The 24540-nt window shown below is 39.8% G+C and overlaps 1 protein-coding gene across 1 annotated transcript in view; it reads right to left on the bottom strand.

The window, feature by feature from the left end:
- Window positions 1-1492: 1492 nt before the first annotated feature.
- The window catches only part of ATP10B (ATPase, class V, type 10B), a 56065-nt gene continuing 33017 nt past the window's right edge, over window positions 1493-24540 (bottom strand). The window contains exons 10-22 of the mRNA XM_009879801.1: window positions 19765-19944; window positions 17887-18472; window positions 17245-17351; window positions 16378-16504; window positions 14675-14859; window positions 11080-11392; window positions 9809-9885; window positions 9164-9289; window positions 7621-7821; window positions 5907-5987; window positions 5694-5798; window positions 4969-5156; window positions 1493-1991 (exon numbers count right to left, since the gene is read on the bottom strand). Coding sequence (XP_009878103.1) covers window positions 1493-1991; window positions 4969-5156; window positions 5694-5798; window positions 5907-5987; window positions 7621-7821; window positions 9164-9289; window positions 9809-9885; window positions 11080-11392; window positions 14675-14859; window positions 16378-16504; window positions 17245-17351; window positions 17887-18472; window positions 19765-19944 — 2775 coding nt within the window. The remainder of the gene's footprint in view (window positions 1992-4968; window positions 5157-5693; window positions 5799-5906; window positions 5988-7620; window positions 7822-9163; window positions 9290-9808; window positions 9886-11079; window positions 11393-14674; window positions 14860-16377; window positions 16505-17244; window positions 17352-17886; window positions 18473-19764; window positions 19945-24540) is intronic.

The raw sequence follows: 24540 nt of genomic DNA, 5'->3' as shown, positions 1-24540 counted from the left end.
CTCTAGTTACCGTAATTACTATAACACACAGAAGTTAAATTGGTATTTGCGAAACAGGTTATTAAACAGATTACACATTGTGATAGGTAGTAAATAGCTAAATTAATATAGCATGTATAAAAAAAGGCTAAAAACCTACTTAAATCAGAACCACTGGTAGATACACAGAAGTACAGATGGCTTGAATTTAAATCATAGTTAAGATTTCACCCCACATTGTGAAGAAAAACTTGGGAAATTGTCTTACTAGTCAACATTTCTATAAGAAACACCAACGTCACCTTTCATTGCATTGCATTGCAATAGGTAGTGATGACAGTGACATATTATGTTTTTTTTTCCCCTGCATCTTGTTGCCCTGAGATACTGAAAAATATGAATGTATTAAGCATATTTTGCTCATTCTACACCATGTACTTACTCCAATGTGATTAGTGACCTTCATATGTTGCTTGTCAAAATTTCCATTATTGAGATCTCCATCAACTACTAAATGTAACCAACTGTGAGGAGGAGCATGATTTATACTTGACTGAATGCAGCAACACTATATAATAATAGAGGGAATGGAAGGTAGAAACTGAATTTCTAGATGCAAAAGAAGGGCCAACTTTAGAATTCTAGAACATAAATCCTTGAATTTGACTTGTTATATCTGTCTACTTTTGTAGGTATGAAGAAGTAGACTCCACTTATCCCTGAGTTATCCTGTCAGTTCTTGTAGTTCAGTATTTGCATTCTTCTACTTTATAAACCCATTTGTCCTTTTCTTAACTGTATCAGGTCAAACCACATCCTGCATAAAAATACTGAGCTTACTGTTCGGGGAAAACAGACTACAGACCTGATATTGTTATATGTATAAAGTCCATATATTAAAAATGAGAACATTCTCTAGTCTCTTTCCGATGTTGTTATGCTGCCAATACCTTTAGTACCAGGAGATAACTTTTTTTTTTTTTTTTTTTTTTTTTTTTTTTTTTTTTTTTTTTTTTTTTTTTTTTGCCAGGCACAACTGTAATTTTTAAGTTAGCAAGGTCTTTTAAAGACTTTGATAGTAAAAAGTAGAGTGGGATGCTCTAAGACTTGGCTTAATATAGAACGGCTCCTCTTTCTATTACCTCAACAGCATAATAGCATTGAAACATCACCAGTACACTTAATCCCTCTTACTGTGGAATAAAAATATTCCTTGATGAAAGTAAGTAATTGTACATTTCTCAGCAACTGTGTGACACTCATCTAACATTCCTCTAATGAGACAAACCCATGAAGATCAGGAAGTCATGTAACGACAAGCCCAAACTATATAGGCACTTAGGGAAAGTTGCGTATTAGAGATGTTATTGCACTACTCCAGTAGGTTTGTAACTCCACATGCCCCTGTCTCCTTTTGTAGTGAGCATGATAGTTAAGTATAAATAGACTTTTTATTTTCCCTATGGAATATCCTTCTCCACAAGGGCTGTGGATCCCATTTCTGAATGTTTCTTCAGAGTGTCACTGCACTCACAGATCGCCTATGGCTTCCATGGTTAAAGTTGTGAGCATTATCTTTAGTCAGTTTGCCACCATCCTGCCCATGAGGTGTTACCGTGCTGGGTACACGGGGGTAATGGCCAGAGAAAGGTCCCGCTGAAGAGTCTGTAGCAGTAGATTCTTCCTCTGCCCACCTATTGAAGAAATAGTAGCCTTCTTCAGGTGTCTGCTTCCTGAGAGGATTCACTTCAGAGGCAGAAAGTCCCTGACTTTCTGTGTCCCCATAAGACACAGCTGCTGCTGCTGGATGTAAAAATGGTGACACGCATAAGTGGCTGATGTTTTGCTCAAGGTCATCATTAGATGCAGGTGACGCACCAGAAGTAGTTTGCTTTCTTGATCTCAATTTCTGTATTTCAATATCCCGTTGCTCTTTAGGAAGCTTATCTAGTTGCTGTGCTTTCAGAATCAGAGATGCTCCAAAGGTTCCTTGTAGAGCAAAAATAAAGAACCTGATGAAAGAAGAAGAGAATGGATTGTCTTACCAGTGGGTTCCTCCCATAATCTGCATCACACAACACAAACCCAGTTGCTAATTTTCCATTGCTCTACAGGCATCTGGTAGACACCTTATACCTGGTAGATGAAAGTTGACTCCCGAATCTTAATGCAACATGTAACGATACACTTATCTTGACGTGTATAGAGTCAACTACATGTATATAAATACTAAATAAATGATAACAGAACCATCTGATTGCTGAACAGTACAAGAAAGATACACAGAAACTCGGTATTTGAGGAGATTGAGAGATTATATTTATACTGTTAAAACAGGCTAAGAGGGGATCTTAATTTGGCAGGTAACATAAACCCAGAAATTTAAAAAACCTCAGCTTGTAGATTTGCTCAGGAAGCAGTAAAAAAAAAAAAGTGTCCTATCTGCCCTTTGCAGGACAAAGAACTTACATAACTATATATACTGTGTGCAGTGAGAGAGCACAAATCCTCTCTCCATGTCATGTCAGTTTTGTCTGAAAACCAAAGTCTCTTTCAAAGCATCTTTCTAATAGGATTTGACCTTTATGTACATGGCCTCAATACACATCTTAAAACAAACATGGGGACTATTTGAAATTGCGTTAATAAAGCTGCTGTCTTCATATCCTGCTGCTAAGTGTATGCATAAATAAGTATAACAAGATTAAAAAGCCCAACAAGCTAGACTGAGTACAGAAAGGGCTTTTAAGACAATGGATTTCTCAAGCCTGTCTGCACAAGTAGGAGTGGGTAAACACAAATACGTGTGATCAGCTTGGGCTGATCAATCCCACAGCACCTGGGGTCTGGGATCTGTGCAGTTGCTAGACATGGTTGGGCAGCTAAGAGCACAACTATGGAGAGCCCAGGTCCATCTGTGCAGATGTGGTGCGGACCATATTGTCCTCTGTCTTTCCTCTCAAGTTCTCCTCTGTATCTTTGGTGTAAGTTGGAGGTGGACCAGACAGGAGGACAGAGAACTGTCTCTCCCATCCCACGTGCTCCTTTCACTTGCTCCTGCCCTTCCCACAGGGCTGCAGAGTGTGAGACTCAATTACCTGCGGGGCCTCTGCAGGTTTTCCTGGCAGACCACAGTCCACCTTCCACAGCTGGAGAAATATATCTGGTTCATATGTTGAAATCCTCCAAGAGACACAGTACCATGCCTTGCCAATGAATGAACATGAAATTCAGATCCCTTTCTTCTTCCAAGACACAAGGGCTTTAGTACCTAATGCTTTTTTTTATGTCCCAAAACAAAGTTCAGAAGCAGTTTTGAGATGCAGATGTGGAGAGGATGCACTGCAAAGTACTGCCAGAGGGTGCTCCAGGAAAAGCCTGCAGGTAGGCAGGGCACAGGCAAGCCCAGAGCGCCAGCAGCGTCGCAGGAATGTCACCTAACACTGACGGCAGTAGCAAGAGTAAGAACTAAGGAGGGCAAGGATTTTAAGAAAACCCCTCAGAAAGAAACCAGAATCTCAAGGCTCCAACTGGTTTCTGAAGGAGATAGGGAGCAGGTAGCACGGTGAGATGAACCAACTGGAACTTATAATTAAGTGCTTTTTAACAAAGGGTGGTTCCACCACTGCTGTGATATGCTGACACAGCTAAGTTGTAGCCAAAACTGGGGGCTGGATATTCTGTGAACTGAGGACTCTGCTGAAAATAATCTGGGGTACCTACATAAAGAAACAGCAATTCTTCAGCTTTGAAGATATCGAGATACAAATCTTTAAGCTCAGTATCCTGCTGAGGCAGCAATGATCTTAACCTTGCTGAATTCCCAAGATGGAGATACGAGTTCTCTAACCACATGTTTGATGTAGCTCAGTAGAAAGCTCAGGGTCAAAAATGACACCATGAATGAGGGCTGATAGGAAAACAAAAAGCAGACAGGAGAAAAACAGACTGGAAAAGGATGCCCTGCCTAGAAGACATGAGACCTTACTGAACCATGTATTGCTTATCCTGACCTGAAGTTATATAACGGAACATGAAATCACAAAAGAATCTCAACTCAGATGGGAAAATAATACTAATAATTTGAAGAAAAGTATTATCTAGGGTTAGACAAAGTTAGGGCTCGGATTCCATTGGCTTAAAGCACTTAGAAAATCAGATGCTAAAAATATTTTCCCGATTCTTGTAGTACCTGTGTGCTGTACTACTTCCTGACAATCAGGATGAGGAGACTAACAAGACAGTCAAACAAATCAACTTTTTTCATTGTCCAAGCAGAAATAAAAATTTTAAGTGGTGCGACTTGGACAAAGCATATCTGCTTAAATAATGATTAAGATATTAAGCATCCAAAGTAGTAAGCTTACTATAGACATATATGGGAACAGAATCATGTTTTTCAAACCGGATTTTTTTCAGCAACCTATCAAAATAATTAGCCCTCTCCAAATATTATTCAGCCTCAGTTAAAGCTATCTTTAACACACCTGATTTGTTGCAGAGGGTAAAAGTAACCTTCTGGATGCAGAAAATTATTTGATATAGAAACATTTTCTTAAATTTGGCTTAGTAATGCATTGTAAGGTACTAAAGAAACAACACATTCTGTAACTCTCAAAGCATACAGGAATATTTCAAAGACTTGCTTCCTAGTCTTGATTAGCTCAACAGCATTGTGTTTATAATAGTGAACAATTATGTAGCAGATTTGTACTGGTAAATTTTGAAGCACCCCAGAAAGATTTTCCTGACAGGACACCAAAAGCAGTAGATATATAGTGACTTATCTAGGGCTGTATAACTGAATAAATGAATGGCTCATGACCTGGAAAGTTGGACCCAAGCATCTGACTTCTACACTGATCATCTACCCCTGTGCAACACGTGTGCCTGACATCTCCCATACCTATATACATTATTGTTATTTCACCCAAATGCCTACAAATCCACAAAATGAAAATTGAGAGGAAAACAGTGCATCATTCAAACCTTGGCAAGAGCGCGATGACTGGGGTAATAAAGCACAGTAAGTAGAAGGTGGGGTCTGAAAGCTGCTTCTCCATAATCCAGTAGGGGTTGGTGGGAGGGTTGCAGACCACGCAGGCGGCGTTGTAGATCACAGAGAAGATGAGGTAAAACACCACACTGCCAATCATCGTTACCACATGGAACAGGGTCTGTAAGCAGAATTGCATGAAATGACAGTGATGCTGGTGAGAATCTGACTCTGGGTGTAAGACAGGAGGATAGAAAGAAGGATTAGAAAGAATGTAGCCAATAAATCCATGCTGCTGAAAAGTGCAGCAGGAGAAATACGGGGAAATTAACTTACAAAACAACAGTGACATCAAATACAGTTTTTTAAGAAACATGTAATATATGTACATCATATAACTTACAAAACAACAGTGACATCAAATATAGCTTTTTAAGAAACATGTAATACATGTTTCTTACATTATATGATGTACAAATTGTGTAGTGTTCTGTCCAAAGGCACTGTAGAAGCACATTCTGTCGCTGTGCAGATGAAGGTATGATCCTGAGGCTAATAATCAATTCTGGCACATTGTGAAATCTCAGTGCATCTGTTACTTACTTTTTGTGACCCAGAATTCAGGTAAATGACTCTGAAAGACAATGCCAGTTCTACACAGTCTGCTATGTTCAGAAAAGAAAAATAGCCATGTGAACAGGACAGGTCAAACACATACCCATGTTTTCATTTCTAGAGCCTGGTGCAAGAGAATGGTCAGGAGGGAGATGGTATTGATGGGGTTTCCAAAAGAAAACACATCTATGTCAGAGTCCTCATATGTCTAGAAAAGAGGCAGATAGACTATGATGAACCTGAGTATTCAGCAGTGAATTTTTCTATTTTTTAAGGAGGATAGGAGAATGAGAATATTAATGACCCCGGTACTTACCAAGTAGGGGACAAAGAAGCAAATGAGGCTCTGATAGAAGGCATCCAACATTGTCATAATAAAAGTTGACAGCTTGTATATCTGCAGGAGTTTATAGATAGCAGTCATTATGACAGGACACATATCTGATCTGCAGACATAATTGCTGTCGGTTTTTCTTCCATTCAGACTATAGATTATAGCTAACTGGTCTCCCTTCATGAGTAAATGCCTCCTGAGCAGCTGATTTAGACCAAAGGCTTATCTCTGAACAGGCATTTTCTCTGTGATAACTAAAGACAGACCTTAGGAAGACTAGACTAGGCAGTCAACTAAGGGTCTTAAAAGCTCAATGTCACGAACGCCCCATCCATCCCCCAAGGACCCCATTCCTCGAATTCTTTTTCAAAGATAGCTCTTCCTAGAGCTATAGAATTGGTCAAAAATTGCCAAAGCAACAACAATGACTTCTTCAAAATGGTAAAGAATATATATATTTCATGTATGTGTAAGGTCCAACAGCTCCTAAGAAAAGGGATGGAAAATCTTACAGAAAATCCTCAAATTTTGCACTCCCTTGCCTAGGTTTTTCAAAACATCATTAAACATGATGTGAACCACCAGTGCTCATCAGTGCTAAAACCAGCATAATGAAAGTAGGTATTGGGAGAAAAAGGAGAGAAAAGAATCCCTAAGTACCCTGCAATTTTGTGATTTAAAGCTAGAGCCACTTCAATTTTTGCTCATTAACATTTTCATAATTTCCTATTAAAAATGTTAAGGCAATTTGGGAATAAGTGCTACTGTACTGTATGTATATGCAAAACCAGTTATGTGTGTCTGTATCTGTGTGCTCCTTGTAAACGTACAGAGATCAGACTGGTTCTCTAAACCTGACAGGCAAACTGAGGTAAAAACCTAACATATTTCATGCATATTTTCTGAGGGTTACGAATACTGACTATTCGAAGTAAAAGAAGTAAACAAATGCAGCAGTTCATGTCTGGAACAGCCTAGACACCATACTGTGACAAAATCCTCTTTGTATTAATAGATGTATTTCTGAACTCGAGAGCAGAAAAAAAATGTTGGGTTGTTTATTGATTTAAGGGTTTGCATTTTCTTGTCACTTTTTTCTGTAATCTTTTTAACAAGCTTTTCTTCTTCAGTAGGTTGAGACTGTTCAAAGCACCAAATCTGAGCAGAGTTTAATCAGGGACCAGCTAAACTATTTTCCCCTTGTTTGTTACGTTTCTCATCCTGTTTTATTTATTTCTCCCTATGCCTTCACTGAGAAATTTTCTATATATATGGTGTGTACATATATACATACACACATGCATATTTGCTCCATCATCTCTTCTTCAGATCAGAAACACCTAACACAGGGCTGATTCACTAGCACATCACTTTACTTATTATAATGCAGCATGCTGGTACCAAACTGGATTGCCCCATATATTTAATGGCAGAGTAAACCTTCCCATTTACATCTTCTAACCAAGCACCCACCCCACTTCCAGCAAGCAACTTCAATCAGGAACTGGTTCCTTACCAGTTCTTCTGTCAGCTACAATTATACCTTCTTTCAGTGGACATCAGTGAACTAGAAAATGTAAATGGATCATTTTGTTCCAAGTAAGTCTAAACTCTTCTCGTCCCTCCCTTCTCACAAAACCAAAAAGCCTGTGGTCCTTTGGCTTATCAAGCATTTGTTTCAGCAACCAAGATATACCTCTGAATTTTGTCCATTCTTGTACAGCTCAGGCAAACCTAGAAGTGTCTCTGCAGAAACATCTTTATCCAGGACTCCAAAGAGAAGAGGGGGCACCGAGGTGAAGAAGAGATTGAAAAAAATCATCTGCCAGTAATCTATCATTGTGCTTCCTGAGAACCCACAGAAGAACTGGTACCAGAAGAGCAGGTTGACGTAGTTCTGTGGAGAGGCAAACACAAACACAACATTCTGTTACAAGCTGAACTGTGGCTGCCCACATGTGCAGAAGCTGATGTGATTTCGTTTTTCTTTGGGTTGGAGGAGTCACGAAGCTGCACCTTTCCTGTTGCCTCTCCTTTACATCCTCTGTTGCCTACTGTTACAGCTGATCTGTACCCTTTAGTTTGCCATGCATAGATGGTCCATGTCTCTCAGTTCCTTCCACCTACGAGGTTTATGTAGTACACTGGTTATTAACAGAGTCTCCCAAGAATACATTATTTTGGTTAAAGGCACCGTCAGTAGACAGCTCTACACTTTGTTCCATAAAGCAGTATATCTTACGGGACTACCTCACACTGATCCACTGTGATACAGCTTTTTAAAAGCCATTAGGTTTCTTTAAGAAAATATCAGAGAGTAATTAAGTAAACTGTTCACAGCTCTGAGCACCAGATTTTAAAATCCTTTTACAAACCGGTTGTCCATGAGGAATCAAAGGCCTCCTGCTCCCTAATGGTACTGGGGAGATAATAGGACAGCAGCATCCCAGTCTGGAGAGCTATTTTGCATTGCAAATAAATATCCTTTGAACTCTAAAAGGATGCCCAATCAAGGAAAAAAAAAAGTTTCCATTTCCACTACAAATTTTAACACTGATAAGAAGTAATCCTTATTCAAAATTATTAACCCCCCCTCCCCAACAGATACTTTGAATTCTAAGTAAATAGTCTTTCATGCTCAGAGTGTATTTCATGTCAAATGGACTTGTTTGCACAGTCTTGTAGAAACTGTATTACTATCAGGTTTTTCCACTTTACATTATTCTTCAATGCACAGCTCATTTGCATATACATTAAATTTTTAATAAAAATGCCAGATATGACTGCATCATTATTTGCAAGCGGTTCCTATCAAATTAAATGCAAAAAATTCAGAGGTTTCATAGGCAACTAGTTCTTAGTGTAGAGTCATCTTCTATATTCTAGCACTAATAATCTACTCTTCCTTATGCAAATTTTATTTTGAGGCTCATGGGTATTATTAATAAAGTTTCTTGAACTACCATATAAAAGTTACTAAGCTTTGAGTCCTTTTTCCCTCTGGAATAATGCTCTTTCAAAATATATTTAGAACACATATTTTCCTCAATGCTTTATGCAGCACATTACTAAGAAGGAGGTAGCATGTGATAAACCTGCGAAGTGAAGAAACAGGAACTGTAGCTTCATTAAAAGTAAGAGAGTATAACCTGCAAAAAAGAAAAACAAAACCAAACCCCTCCCAGCCCTGGACTTAACCCTTGCTAGGATGAAAAATTCCAGAATGTTAATAATCTTACCACATTTTTGTAGAAGAAGTAAATCACCATCTTTGCCAAGCGAGCATAACACCAATGTCCATGGACAAGAAGCAGTTTTTTGAGATGCTTAAATCGGGATATTGCAAAGTCACTAGCCATCACAGCCTTTGGTAAAAAGAATAGAAGATAATTTACAATATACCTTTTTCCCACCCAATATGATGAAATGTGAACGTGGACATTGAAATGATTTCCAGCTATTGAATATTGTAGAAAAAAACCCCACACATTGAGAAAATAGTTGGAAATTTCTATCTCTGCAGAAGTCCCATCTTAGGAGAATGAGGAAGGGGGATGCGTGGGAAAGAATTTGGGGCAGAAAACACTGAAATGCTATAGCAGAGATGATTCAGAAACCAGATGCTAACCTAACACTGGACAGGCATCTGCTAATTTTCCAGGCTTATGAGCAAACACACATTTTTCCATGCATGCTAATTGTTGGCTCAAAACACTCTTTTTTGGCTGGACCCATAATTATGAACTGCATATTAATTTATGACAGTAATGATGCCAACTTGCATTTTTAAGATGACACTCAGGAGTATATGACTGCTTATGAAACTTGTTAAGCAGCAAGAGAACACGTAACAAAAGAGGAAAGGAAATAAATTGAAGGGATACCTGCATGCCTTCTTGGCCAGATATTCCAATTCCAACATCAGCTGCTTGAATCATACTTACGTCATTTGCACCATCACCTAGAAGAGGAAGACAGGAGGGTACAATAAAGGTGCAAGAAAGGGTGCTTAATACAAAATGCCTCTATCAAAACAAGAAAAAACCCAGCTATGTTAATAAACAAAGACTATCCTGTACTACAACACATCTTAATTAGGGTAACAGATACTCAGCACCAAGCAATAATAACCTCTAGGCTCTGATCTTGTTTGGAACATCCTCCTTCCCAGGAGACCTGGATCCACCAGGGCTAACCCTGACATTGGCCCAGCTGGGTGGTGGCATGGACACCCGGACACCATCTACATCTGCATTGTTTTGTATGTTTCTGCTTGGTGAACTCCATATGCTCAACAACACTCTTTGCAGCACCCTACTTCACTGAATGCTCCAAATTATACAATAAATTTGATTGCAGTTGACAATGTAACAAGCCAATTTCAGGAGTTATTCTGCTCATTTCAACTTGCAGCAATATGTTAAATACATAACTAAATTTCCATGGAAAGAACAGCCGTGGTCGTTGCCTGCAATGTGGAGACTGTGAATAAGGGTAGCTGGTAAAGCAAAACAAATGAAGCAGAAGGCTGAAAGTTTATATTTTGAACTCTAAGTCAAAGCAAGAAATTTTAAAATACATCAGACTCTTCCTTTTCTGTTTGGTCCACAGAGGTGTCTTTTTTAGTTTTAAGTCATAAAAATCAATTCTGCAAGGATTTCAGTGGGATCACTTACCAAAAGTAGAGCAGGAAATTCAAAGTGTTTCACATTATTTGGAGGTAAAAAGCAAATGAGTCAGTGCTTAATACCACTCTGGGGATAACTGTTTTCACCAGTTGGGAAAACCTGACAGGAAAAGGGCTTTATGAAAAGACAAAACAGTGACTGCTATTGACTGCTTTCCACGCCCAAAGCGAGGGCATTCTGCAGGGAACGCATACATGCGTTTGTACTGGTGTGCATGAAAGGGACTGCTCGGAGATTTGGAACTTGGAGTGCCTTCATCTTGTTTAAATGGGGGCCAGATTTACTCAGTGAAAGCTGAAGAAGGGCTTTCATATGGTTTTTGATCAGGAAAGACTATTAAATGCTATTTTCCCACTATCTATCTGAGGCACAAGAAATAGCTCATAAAATATGTTCCATACATTTCCATAACTCATAAAGAAAGAACCCGCTTCCCGTTTCTTCTGTGAGATTCAGAATAGAGGTACCTATTGACAGGGTCATCACTTTAAGCTGCCTCCGGACAAGCTTGACCACCATGCTCTTCTGAAGAGGGGTGGAACGGCAGCACAGCACCGAGCGGCAGTGCTTTGTCAGCGCCAGGAACTTCTCCTCCAGGCCCCCCTGGAAGATGATGTTCAGCGTCCGTCCATCAATCACCAGGCCGAACTCAGGACTGGGGGCCTCAGAGGCTGAGAAAGATGTTGAGATAATGCCAAAAAATCTCCTCCGTGGTTTTTCAACCTCATAATTCTTCCTCACCTCTTCCAAGGTTAAATTCAAGAGAGATTCACAAGTTTCCTGTGAGAAAACAGAAATGGTTCTAGAAATAGTTATCTCCATCTCCCTTTACAGCACAGCACCTTACAAAGCATATGTTTGTATAATCATGCCACTGCGTTTAAGCCTATCAGATAAACATTAGGGAAAACTGACTGAGAAACTCAATGATTCATCAGATCGGAGATTATTTCAATGATGTCATCAAATGCTTCAGTGAAAATGCTGTGCATGTTATCAGCTAGTTAACTGTAGTAAGGAATTATTTTAAAAGAAAAGAAAATAATCGTCACATCAGGAGGACATATTAGTATTTGCAATGCTGAGAATTCAGAAATTAAAAAAAAATAATCCTTTTTTTCTAAAGGAGATTTTAAAAATCTAGTTGTGATATGAATGATGTGAGATATTGCAGCATTCGCTTCCCTCAGAAATAAACTGCGGTAGAGAAACAAGAGGTTCAGATTTTCAAAATTACTCAGTGACTTTGACAGTTTGGCCTTTTCTAGGTCACAAATCAGGTGTGTGTCACAGTTAGGGACAGAAATAAAGCTTCATATTGCCTAGCACTGTGCCTCAAACACAAACTAAGTCTTTCCCTCTTAGCAAATCTGCCTCATTTTGGACCAAAGTCCCCTTTCACATGCAAACAACCAGAATTGACCTAGTATCAAATACAAACAGATTTAAGGGGAGCACTTTTACCTCTCCCATACAGATGTCCTAAACTGTCACACCACTATCACAGAAAACCAAGAATGATCTAAAAGTTACTTTGCTGTACATTAGTACTAAAAGTCCTCCTTCTGTGGCATGGCACTGAATACCTGAGGAGCTAATCGCTCTCTTTTCTACCTTTTCTGTCAGCTTTATTGAGTGATGATTCAGTTCTAAAATGTTATTTTCACTTTATGTTGCATAAGGTACATGTGTAGGATGTTTGCAAGATTTAAATTACACTTAAGTGGGAGGTTTTGGAATCAAATGTACCTCTGACATCTAATAAAAAGCTGCATCTAAAAAAACTCTGAAAAATATCGAAGCAACATCATCTTTCTGTGAACAAATGAAAAATTGTAGTGGAAATTCCTGGTTTGCCTTGGCTTGCCTTTTTAAATGAATCCCCCAAACTACCTAAGTGTCTTGCTTCTTCCTGGAAGATATTTAATTTTCAGTGTTTGAATAAACTGCTGGGCTCAGGGGGAGAGTCCCTTCCCACTGAAGCCCCTTCAAGTGTTAACTTTGGCAAAATTAATGGGTTAAACGCTTTGTATGTATTATTTGTTTCCCTTCTGCTGCTGCCGTTGGGAGACTCTTCCAGAACCAGTGTCCTTGGCTTCATTTTGAAAGGGAGGGAACTAAATCATGTTGTGGAGCAACGCCGGTGCCTGCTGAGCCACACGCGATCATACAAGCACCCACTGCGCGCAGCTTGCATCTGAGCCCGGGTGCAGGGCCGTACACGGTGCTATAGGTAAGTGCGCGCACATGTGTTTCCTGGAGCCAGGGGGGTCCCGTCTGCAGCATCACTTCTCTGACAGAAAACGCCATCTAATTTCCATCCTAAATATATTCATTCTGCCTTCAGTTAAAGCAGATATGCATATCAAATGAAATTACACATTGAAGCAAGGAATGTATTCCGTGCCAAATTCCATATCATCTTTGCATGTTTCCCTATTTCCCTGACATTAAAAGAGAGAGACATTTGCATAGGATCTTATTCTTGTTTGGAGAGCTACTAACTGCAGACAAAAGCAGTTAGAAAGTAGGCCATCTAACTGCTCTATACAATTGCCTATCACAAGCAAAACAGTCAGTATTTTAACTGTATTTAATTAATCCTCACAATGGCTTTATAGAGACAGGCAAGCTTATATCTATAACCTCCCTTCTGTGCGGAGAAAAACTGAGGCAACCAAGACCAGTGACTTGCTTAGTCGCAGAGAGAAGCCCTGCCTTCCCTCCTCGACCTCCTGCCTACCCACGGAGAGGCTGGTCCCACGGCAACTCCTCTTACTGCTGCGCAGGGGCCGCAAGTGTACGCTGCATAAAAAGGACAGAGCAGCACACCGGCAAAAGGGCAGCGGCTGCTGCCTGGGGCACCTCAGGGGCATCCAGGGCTATACGGGAAGTAAGAGGTCACTAGCAAGAAAATGAAGAAGAGGGCAGCATTTTGGACCCTGGTTTTGGGCTTTAGAAATGGTCAGGGCTGACCTCTCCTTAGTAAATGGATTAGCCATAATGCCTGAACTCACTCTCCCCTCAATGCATCTCACAAAGCCAGGATACCCGGAGAGATGGGACGCGGGGCTGTGCACAGTGTTGGCCATTCTGCTTTCCAAAAGCAAGGCATGGTTTTCCCAGTACCCTACTTACGTTGCTTCACAACCTGCAAAAGCCAATGTTGCTTTTCTAAAGCCTTTTACTTTCACCATCCTTAATAGTATTTACCCCCTTCGAAAGTTCGGACTCTATTTTCTCTCTTCTGTTTAGAAGGTTTCAGGAATAGCCATAGATTGCACCACAGATTGTTCATGCGTTTTAGTGACTCACAGCAGCTGACAGACGCGCCCTTGAAGCGATTATCCTCATTTTGGAGTATGTTTACTTTGGCTACTGCCTGACCTTCTTATTGCCCATGGAAATTCAGGGAATATCTGTGCACATCATCAACTACGTGTACCACCATGGAATGTCAAGAAAGTGACTGTGTTATTAATCGGCCCACAAGAACTATATTTAGGTTTCCAAGAAGGTGAAATGCTGTTCACACAAAAAGATACTGCATTAAACTGTTCACTAATAAATTTCTGATTAAGCCTAATCCTATTAGGCAACATGTGACTAGAAAGTTCTGAATTTAGTTAAATCTACACCTGCATACTTTTTCCAGACTGACTCATGCACAGTACTTTCCAAATGTCTTCCCATAGATATCACCTAGAGTTAAAATATCATTGTAACTGAAATTTTCATTGCCAGATATCAATATTATTAAGGAATCAGGCACTTAAACTGCGTATTACCTTCTTTCTAAAGCTCACTATTCAGATAATTTTTTAAAAGAATATTTTCATTTGGAAAAAACATTGTATTTTAATTGAATGAAACTCTACATAACTGTCCTGTGTTTCAATTCATCCTGTTATATGTGGTCTAAAGAGTTTCTGGCCTAATGCTGCTATGTGGGTTTTTGGTTGGCTGGTTTGTGTTGAATGCAGCCTAAAGCAAAACACTGCCGAGCTGCAATACACAAAGAAAGGGAAAGATAAAAAATTCTCTGTGTCTCTCTGTACTCACCTTATTTTCAGTGTTAATGGTGAAGACAGTGTCTCTTTGGTTCAGGAGTTTACAGGAATATGCAATGTTAACTGCTGTTTCCTGTTTGTCTCCTGTCAAGACCCAGATTTGTATCCCAGCTTCTCGCAGAGCCGCGATAGTGTCAGGCACTCCATCTTGCAGCCGATCTTCAATCCCTGTGGCTCCTGGGCAAACACAAAGAGAAGCAGTGAACTAGTTTTCTTTCATTTGGAAATCATGTTGCTATTTTCTTTTTTAAGAAAAGGTATTTGACTTCCCGTCGTGACCCTGAACTTATGAAGAGCTGAGCCAAGGTAGTGTCCAGCAAATGAACCCACAGGCAGAAGATCTGCCTTTGGATTAAGATCTGAATGTGTCAGCAATCAAGTTCTGGCTCTTCATTTTACTTGTTGCTAGAACAATGCATTTCATTTCTTCTTAATAATCCAAAATGGCAATGTAGTGGCAGAGGAACTACACCATATGCATTTTTAAAGTACTGTATTAAGTCCCATCAAAGTAACCAGAGAAAAGATGAACTTTGACTATTTCAATGTAACGCTATCCCTCTTGTCAAGTTAGATGCTTTGCCCGTCAAAGGGAGAAGAAATGGTACACTAAGTTTTCTTTTCTTAAAATGCGCAAACTTAGAAGCAGATGCCAACAGCCATCCTGATGGTAAATCACCATCCGAATGTTCCAATACTCCTCTTCTTATCTCTTCCACTAGAGGTCAGTTTGAAGATGCTGTAACTGTGATACATTAAAGATAGATATTGGTTTAAGCTAAAAGAACACTTTTTGTGAAATAAAGTATGAAAGCACACAGAGCCTTAGGAGTTGGCAAAGGTAACAGATTCTGACAAGATCTACAGTGTCTCTTATGTGCTTCTGCTTATGGCATTTACTGTTATTACTCTAATTTTTTAAATCACTGTAGAGGTTATGAGAAGCCATAATGCTAATAGCTGGCAATCAGAGAAATTCAGGAGAACAAATTATGGGCACGGACTGTATTCACAGAAAGATGACACTGAGACAACTCGGAAAATCAAAGCCTTAAAGAACAAAATGTTTGGAAACAAAATAGAGAAGAAAGCACTGAAGTGCTCTGTAATTTAATAGAATACTGTTGTTAGATATGATGGTGATGGATGATGCACAAGTGCCAATGAATGTAAGTTTTAACATTAAATACGCTTTTATAAAGTGCAGAAAGCAAACATGACAATGCAACAACAGCATGAATTCACTAACAAAAATGCTTATGTGTGACCAGCATTTTTAAGTTACCGTTTTTTATAATATAGTTTAATTTCCAAAACTCCCTTGGAATTTGTGCTTAAAACTGAAGTTAATTTATAGTATTTTACAGGTTTATCTAAGGACACACACATGATTGAATTATGGAAACTTCATTATCTACTGTGCCAGCTGAGCCACAGTAACAGCTGATGTACATGTTCTTTGCTCCTGGCACATGATAGTTTCAGTACACTTTTTCAAAGTTACTGCTGCTCAAAATGCACGAGAACTTGTTTAGACACTGTCATTGGACTGTATATCCTAGCCCTGAGATTTCCAAACCTCAGAGGAAGAGTTTTTGATATAAATTAGTATAAGCTGTTGTCTGTCTGATTGCCAAGAATATCACAGGAGAGCAAGTGATACTTCACGCAATGACAATTCTTATTTTTAGCTACCCAGCAAGGTGAGTTTGGTCTCCAGATGCTGCGCAGTCTCCATTAACAGCTCATCTCTGTTGTCAATTGCAGCTTCTGCCTCCCGACGAAAATTGGCCCATTTTTGAAAGTCATCTTCATTCAAGACCTGCATAACACAATTTAAACAGGGCTCATTTTAAATTTAAATAAGAGAAGAATGCCAACATTCTGGATCACAGAGGCTTAACTCCCAGCCAGGCTGGTAAAGTACTGTTTCGTCTTTAAAATAACACAAACTTTTCCAAAAGAAGGTTACAAGAACTAGTAGTAATGAGAAAAATAGACCTGCCTTCCTGTTTGTATAAATGGCCTACAGCTGAGACTGAAAAACACGACCTAGAGAAACTCTTGATCACACAGCCCTTAGCTGGCACTCTGAAATGGAACACAGTTTCTGAAGGTTGCTCCACATTTCTCCATAGCTTGAATATGACCTATTTGTTGCACACAGGCAACTTCTGTATTAAAGTATCAGACTAAGATGTACTAACCCAGGCTGAGGGCAAGATTTTTGAAAGCTGAATGCCAAGCAAAACAGAAGAAGGTTGGCTCCCCTGTGGACTTTTTATTTCTTGCTTGGAATCACTGTAGAGAAGGTCAGCGAGAGTTACCATAAGAGAAACAGAAATAAATGTTTTGAGGCTGACCAAAAATCCATCATTTGTTCACACTGAGGAAAAAGAGGAAAAAAAGACTGCAGAGCAATCAAACAGAGAGACAAAAAGATGGGTCGTATCTGGCTTGTTCTCTGAAGTAGAAAGAATTACAACCATTACATTTTTCTAATAGATCTATTGACAGGTACAGAGCAAAGCTGTAAACAATATTAGGTTAATGCCCTCCTACCTTCTTAGCTATACATAGAGTTCGCAGGCCATCACGGGCATAGTAGTCCAGATGCTTCTGTGTTTTTTCTTTTATTCTTTTCATTCTCTTCTCTGCACTAGTGTCAGCTGTGAAATGCAAGGAAAAAATTCCGTATTTTAAGCACAGATCATTTCAGACCTAATGGCCTAAGATTAAAAAAGAGTGGGCATTAGAGAAAACTGGATTCCAGTATAATAGCAATGCCTTTAAAAGCTCAAAAGTGTTGGCTGTGCATAAGCTGAAAGCTTGCTAAAGATCCTTGTTTCCTTTAAGATAACATTAGTTGGGTTTTCTTGTTTGTTTGTTTGTTAATGTTATAGCACTCTTGCTGACAAGCTGAGATACAATGGTCAGGCCCTTATGACAGTATTATTGCAGAGTACACAATCCACATGGGTTAGCACCGTCACCATCAGTGAATTTTAATTAGCCCATTCCATATTCTAAGCACTACTCAGGTTAAATAAATACCTCAGTTCTGCTCTGCAAGGATAGCAGTAGAAAAAGCTTATTCTTTTTTTTTATGTTTCTAATGCCTAGATATAATATTTCATGCAGAAAAGAGTACTTCTTGTGCTTCTTTATAGGGGACACAACAGAAATAGCTCATTGGCTAATTACCTTTGGCAGAGTCTTCCAGCAAGTCCATTATAACAGAGTCAGCTCCTTTTGTGTAGACAACAATCTCCTTGGTTAGAGGGTGTCTCACCACTACAGACATCCTTTTTCTTACTGAGTCAAATCCCAAAGTGTAGAGAATATCAAAAGTCAGGAGTGTGCCTTGTGGCAACCGTACCGTCACCTGTTCAGGAGTTCGGGACACTAAAGTGAAACTATATGCCTGGGCAGCATAGACAAGCGCTGCCTCATCTGGGCTCTCAGCCTCATAACAAAAGTCTGTTGGCAAAGGACTGTTAGTCACGGATTTAAAAACCTCATCCAAGGAAGCACTACCAATATCTGTTCTGCCCTCGCCCTGGAGTTCATCGCCTCTACCGCTGGCACAGCAGTTGTCGTCATTGTCACAGCAACCCAACGCAGCAAGATGCTCCTCGGTGTACTTTGCGCTGAAGCTAGCGCCTAGGTCTGAACTAGACTGAGATGATGAAAAAGACTGACTAAGGCTTGCTAACTTCAGCCGTTGAAACATCTGATGAATCTTCTCCAGGGTGATTCCTGAAGGTTTTATTGGTGGTGGGACTGTGACCTAGAAATACAAGAAAACCCATGGTTAAAAATAAGTAAATGTGAACTACAAGATACATTTCAAAACCTCAATATATTTTTCTGGATTTAAATCATGATAATTAGAAAAGCAACTCCCCCCCCCCCCCCCCCCCATTTAACTGTGTGTGGGAATTCAGTAGAGGAGTCATAGGTGAGTTGGCATCCAAATTTGATGGTGACTTGTATCTCTACCTGTCCTGGTTTGAGGTAAAACAGAACCAATTTTGGTCAGTAACTTCGCTTCTTAGCTGGGCCTCTCTAACAACTGAAATTAACAGCATATTGTGCAGACAATGTTCACTCTCTCAGAGTGATAAGACTTATGTTTATAGCTGATGCCCAGCCATGGTATGCAGAGAGGACCTTGCTTATACTTATTGCTATAACAACCAAGGCCAACCAACTTTGTTATTTGCCCCGTTGGAGGGTCGGAAACGGAAAAGCATAGTGGGGTCCCACCTGCAAGGAGGAGCGAACAGGACAGGTGACCCAAAACTGACCAACGAGGGTATTCCATCCCATCTGCCTCATGCTCAGTATAAAGGCTGAGGGATCGAAAGGTCAGCTCTCTCTTCCTGCAATGGCCGACGTCTGAGGAGGACTCTGTTCGTCTGCCTGAGATCCCGATCCTGAATGCAGATCCGGAATCCAGTTCCCGTCCGCCACTGAGTCCAGCCTGGGACTGCCCCAGTGCCAGCCGGTGTCGTGATTGTCATCTCGGGAGCTTGATACGGTTTTGTATATATTTCATTATATTTTTTTTTCTTATTTTATTATTAATATTTCATTAAAGTAGTTTAGTTCCTTCTAAACTCGTAAGTCTCTTTTTCCTCCTCTGCCCCTCTCTCTGAAGAGGGGTAGAGGAGAGCATCTGTCGGTCCCATCTGGGGTCCCCCAGGTCCCCAGTAGCCGATTTGGCCTAAACCACGACAGAAGCAGAGATGGAATCAAGCCCCTTATAGTTCTGTCAATGGCCTGGGAGATCAGAGAAAACCCAGTATGTTCAACATACTTCTTACAATATATATAATACAAAATTTAAAAGAAAAAGCGCAGATACTGCGGTAGCCATAGCTATTTATCTACATAAAAAGCCATGTTAGGAAGGGTTATACACAGGCAGGGAAATTAGATATTACACAAAAGGTAACAGAACTAGAGGAGAATTCCCAAACAAACTATTTTTTACCATTTCAGGTTTCATTGAACACTGCTTTACATTGTGAAATAGAAGCATAATCAATTTTCCTCATATACTTAAAGTTAGATTACCCTTTGTCTTGGCTCAGTAGCTGTGGAGACCAGGACTGTATTGCAGATGGCAAGGGCAAGAAAAAAGTCAGTAAAGGATGTGAAAGTCTTTGTATGTATAAAAGGAGAAAGATTTTCAGTCTGGAGTGCAGCTTCTCTCACTCGCCTCAGCAGCCGGCTATCGGGAGTCACATCCTTTTCCTGGAAAAGAAATTACTTAATGAGGATTATTCCCTTTTACCCTTGTCCTCAAGGAAGAACTATCCACTTGAGATCTTCTTGCCTCTTATTGAATTTACACCTAGAATCATATAAGGTAAATGTCTTTTGTACTTAACATCTAGGGAAAAAAGATACATTTCTAAAAGCGGCATAACTAGATAATTAGAAGGAAATGCATCTTGAAATAGAAGATGATTTCAGAATTTTACTTCTTTTGAGATCTACTAGAAATCAAGAATAGTCTATACTGTATCCTCCAACTTTGCAAGTGCTGACTACTGAATTAAAGGGCATTCTAGATGGAAGTGGACTTGGGATCTCTCATTTCAGCGTGGGAGCTGGTTGCTATTTCAACAGAGAATATGTTGTGCTTATGGCTTGGTTACAGCAATATCACCTTTTGTTTCCAGAGTCATTTTGCTTTGCACCCAGAAAGAGAAGCTGTCTCAAACTGTTCTTCCTCAGTTTTTACAATAAATAAATAAATACATACATACGTCATTGGTTCCTGAAATGTTACTGTAATTTTACTACCACACTCTTTCTAATCAAACCTAAATTTGCAAGCCAAACTACTTAACAATGTCACTTACCTACAATTTAATTTGATGTAGGGCTATGGGAGTATTACTTTTAATGGAAATTTCATGTTAGCAGAGTCTGGTTTGGATTTAATTCAGGGCCATATTTAACAACAGCTTCCAAGTTTAAAAGACACCTTCCTGTGAGCCAACACTTTTGGATGCCTTCTTTAAGGAACTGCCAAAGTGATTTAGCTGCTTTCTAGTTCATCTCAGCTATTACCCTCTCCTTCTTCAACCTGGCACAGTTTTCCTAAGCTCCCTAAATATGCAACAGAAGTCAACCAGCCACCTTCACGGCTGTGTTGTGCAGAGCTGAATATGTTGCATTGTAATTCCTGTTTGCTAAAGTGAATGGCTGTTCTTAAATCATCCTAGTAATTGCCAATAAATCTACTGCTCATTTTGCAGCACAGAGCCCAAGGGAAATGCTAAGATGGAACAAAGTTTTGCCCTTTCTTTGCTGCAGGAGGCGCTGGTTCCTCTGGATCTGTGTTTTCATGCTTTTTCGTTTCACGTATGGGAAAATGTTTTAAATATAGATGCGGTCCTTTCTCTAGCAAACAGATACATACTGAGGATAAGTCTGATTGTTTAGTTATCATCTTGGGTCTCTTAAAAGGAATCAGAGGCTGATAAGTTAAAGCTGTCATTCTTTAGAAACCCTTTCACAATATGGTACTGCAGCAGACAGTTACTGTGGGTAACGGTGTGTCTGTGGCCTATACTCTGCTCGCTCCGGAGAGCTATCCCAAATAGCTTAGCTGGACAATTCCAATGAAGAACACGTGTGCAGACACAACTCTCCAAACAGTTATGGTGGGAATTATATTAAGTTTGAAACATGAATGATTAGAAAATAATTGACTCTCTGCCCAGCTAGTCATATAATTTCCTCATGCATTGCTACAATTAGAATGAACTTCATGAACCACAAATTAGTACACATAGATCTCAGTCTCTCCTATCCATCATCATCCTACACAATTTATTTTGGATCTATATCCTCAATACCTGCCTCTAGTTCATGCCAAAAATGACAATGCACTTGTAGGTATTCCACTTCAGTAGAAACTTTCTGAACTCAAAATTTTTCTCTGGAAAAATATAAAATTGTCTGGTCAATTATGGCCTCAGAGACAGGTGGTTTTTTTTAAAATAATATAAAAATCAATATTTATCAGAAAAGTTGTTCCCATTTTCTTTTTCACATTCAGTCAAAACAGGGCTGACCTAAATTTCCAGATTTATGGAACTTCAGGAGATAAAAATTTAGACAAACAAGTCCGTTCATTGACCAGCCTGAACATATATAAAAACAAAAAAAGAAACAAAAGAAAATGAAATAAAACAGCACTAATGATGATGATCAGTTAAATGTACCATCTTTGTAATGTTACCAATTTTGTTAGTGAAAATGCTGATGTTATAAAATGGCTAGTGCCATTCAGTTTTTAAGATTTCCTCATTAATTTGATAGCATTTCTTCTACTTGATGGCACTAAAACCTGATGACAATAGGACAATTGAAATCCTCATGAAGTGCTTCTAATAGCAAGGCAATATTTATTGGAATGATTATATCTAGAAGGAAATGTGCTGTCACGTCTTAATTCATAAGAACACCTAAAGGTAGACAGAGTAAATGTTAATGCTCTGTCTTGTTCCAAATTTGCTTATAATTTTATATATTTCCTACTCTTTTGAAGTTCCCTGAAGTCCTTTTGTCAAACATAGCTCCACTGTTTTATAATACATTATTTTATTTTTCCCTCTGAGAAGTTGCAGCAGCCACAAGGAACCAACGTAAGAAAGTATACTGGCATTGTCTCCTTTTGAGGTACCCAAAGAAACCAGTAAGTTGGCCAATGCCACCTTTTAGGTTCTAAAATGAGATGGTGTCGTCTAGTTGGGCTGAAGGCTGTCTCTCCAGAGGACTAGACAGGCAGGATGAAAATCAGTTTCTGTTTTCACTGGAGGTATGAAAGAACAGGTAAGTCTGTTCTTTTTCCAATTCCATTAGATATGGACATGTCCATGAGCAGTGGACCTACCAGGACTGCAGTAAGGCCTTTGGCCCTTTCGCCTGTAAAATCTCATAGACAAGCTGTTGATGTATGGGCTGGAGAAGCAGGCAGTGAGGTGGACTGAAAACTGGCTGAATGGCCAGGCCAAGAGGGTGGTGATCAGCAGTGCAAAGTCCAGTTGGAGGCTAGAGACTAGCAGTGTACCCCAGGGATCAATACTGGGTCCAGTCCTGTTTAACACGGGAAGAGTGGGTGATACACCAGAGGGTCATGCTGCCATCCAGAGGGACCTCAACAGACTGGAGAAATGGGCTGACAGGAACTCCCTGAAATTCAACAAGGAGAGGTACGACATCCTGCACTTGGGAAGGAACAACGCCAGGCACCAATATATGCTGGGGGCCACCCAGCTTGAAAGCAGCTTGGAAGAAAAGAACCTGGGGTTCCTGGTAGACACAGAGTTGAACATAAGCCAGCAGGGTGCCCTTGCAGCAAAGACAGCTAATGGTATCCTGGGCTGCATTAGACAAAGTACCATGAGCAGGTCAACGGAGGTGATCCTACCCCTCTACTCAGCACTAATGAGACTGCACCTGGAGCACTGTGTCCAGTTCTGGGTTCCCCAGTACAAGACAGACATGGACATGCTGGAAAGAGTCCAATGAAGGGCCATGAACATGATTAAGGGACTGGAGCATCTCTTATATGAGGAAAGGTTGACAGAGCCACAACTGTTTAGCTCAGAGAAGGCTGAGGGAGAATCTTAATCTATATAAATACCCGAATGGAGGTGCAAAAAGGATGGAGCCAAACTCTTTCAATGTTACCCAGTGACAGGACAAGAGGCAATGGGCACAAACTGAAACACAGGAGGTTCCATCTGAACATCAGGAAACACTTTTTTACTGTGAGGGTAACAGAACACTGGCACAGATTACCCAGAGATGTTGTGGAGCCAGCTTCCTTGGAGATATTAAAAAGCTGTCTGGACGTGGTCCTGGGTAACTGGCTGTAGGTGAGCAGGGGGCTTGGACCAGATGACTTTCAGAGATCCCTTCCCACCTCAACCATTCTGTGCTTCTGTGATGTCTGTCTCCCTTTCTCATAATCATAGATGTTTATGAAATGAATAAATCAGTCACTATATTTATCCTGGGAGATTTCTGACATAAAGACTACACTGTTCTTCTTTCCTTTCCATTCCACATAAAACCCAAGACATACACAGACATCACACATTTTTATGGTAATGTATCAAGAGAAACACTATAGACTTGGCAGTAATTCTCAACTATAAGTTTTTGGAATAGCTTGAATTTGTAATCAAACAGATCTGTTCAGCTCAGCCTCTACTTTTCCAAGGGTAAGTGTTAATAGGTAGATCTCTATCTCTTTGTATTTATGTTTAATAAGAGTAGCAAGAGGTATAATTGCTGACAATAAGCTAGGAATTTGCTTTTCCATTGTCCAAGACCTGGTCAAGCTCCATCCCACCAAACAGACTTTGCCACTGCATTTTTGGAAGCTGTAACTGGATGTAGGATTCATCATGTCTGAGGTACTCCATAAATTGTATGTAAGGAGGCTCCATAAAAGCCCATGGATCATGAAGACTATGGCAAAAGTATTGGAAGGGGCAAAACAAGAGGGTAAGTCCTAGGAGTTAGGCCCTGCTTCATAACTACGTTACTTTAACTCCAGAAAAGACAAGCAATGCTATTTAGTTATTCTTCTAGGATCTGCAGGCTGCAGTTTAATTAACTTTATCGAATGCCATGAAAAACCCATCATCCTCATCTCTATCTCAGACATGCACTGAGAGGAACATTAATTGATAAGAGCTTCTCGGATTTCAGCAAAACATCAAAACTTGTCAAGCAGAGAACATTCTCACAAACAGTCAGGCTGAAATACATTCGGTAGCTGCAGAGCTTTCTAATTGCAGAACTGCTCAGAATACTGAGACA

This window comes from Charadrius vociferus, unplaced genomic scaffold (genome assembly GCF_000708025.1).
Source record: "Charadrius vociferus isolate BGI_N301 unplaced genomic scaffold, ASM70802v2 scaffold212, whole genome shotgun sequence".
Taxonomy (NCBI): domain Eukaryota; kingdom Metazoa; phylum Chordata; class Aves; order Charadriiformes; family Charadriidae; genus Charadrius; species Charadrius vociferus.
Note: the sequence above shows the minus strand (reverse complement) of the source record. Positions and strands in the feature narration are given on the sequence as shown.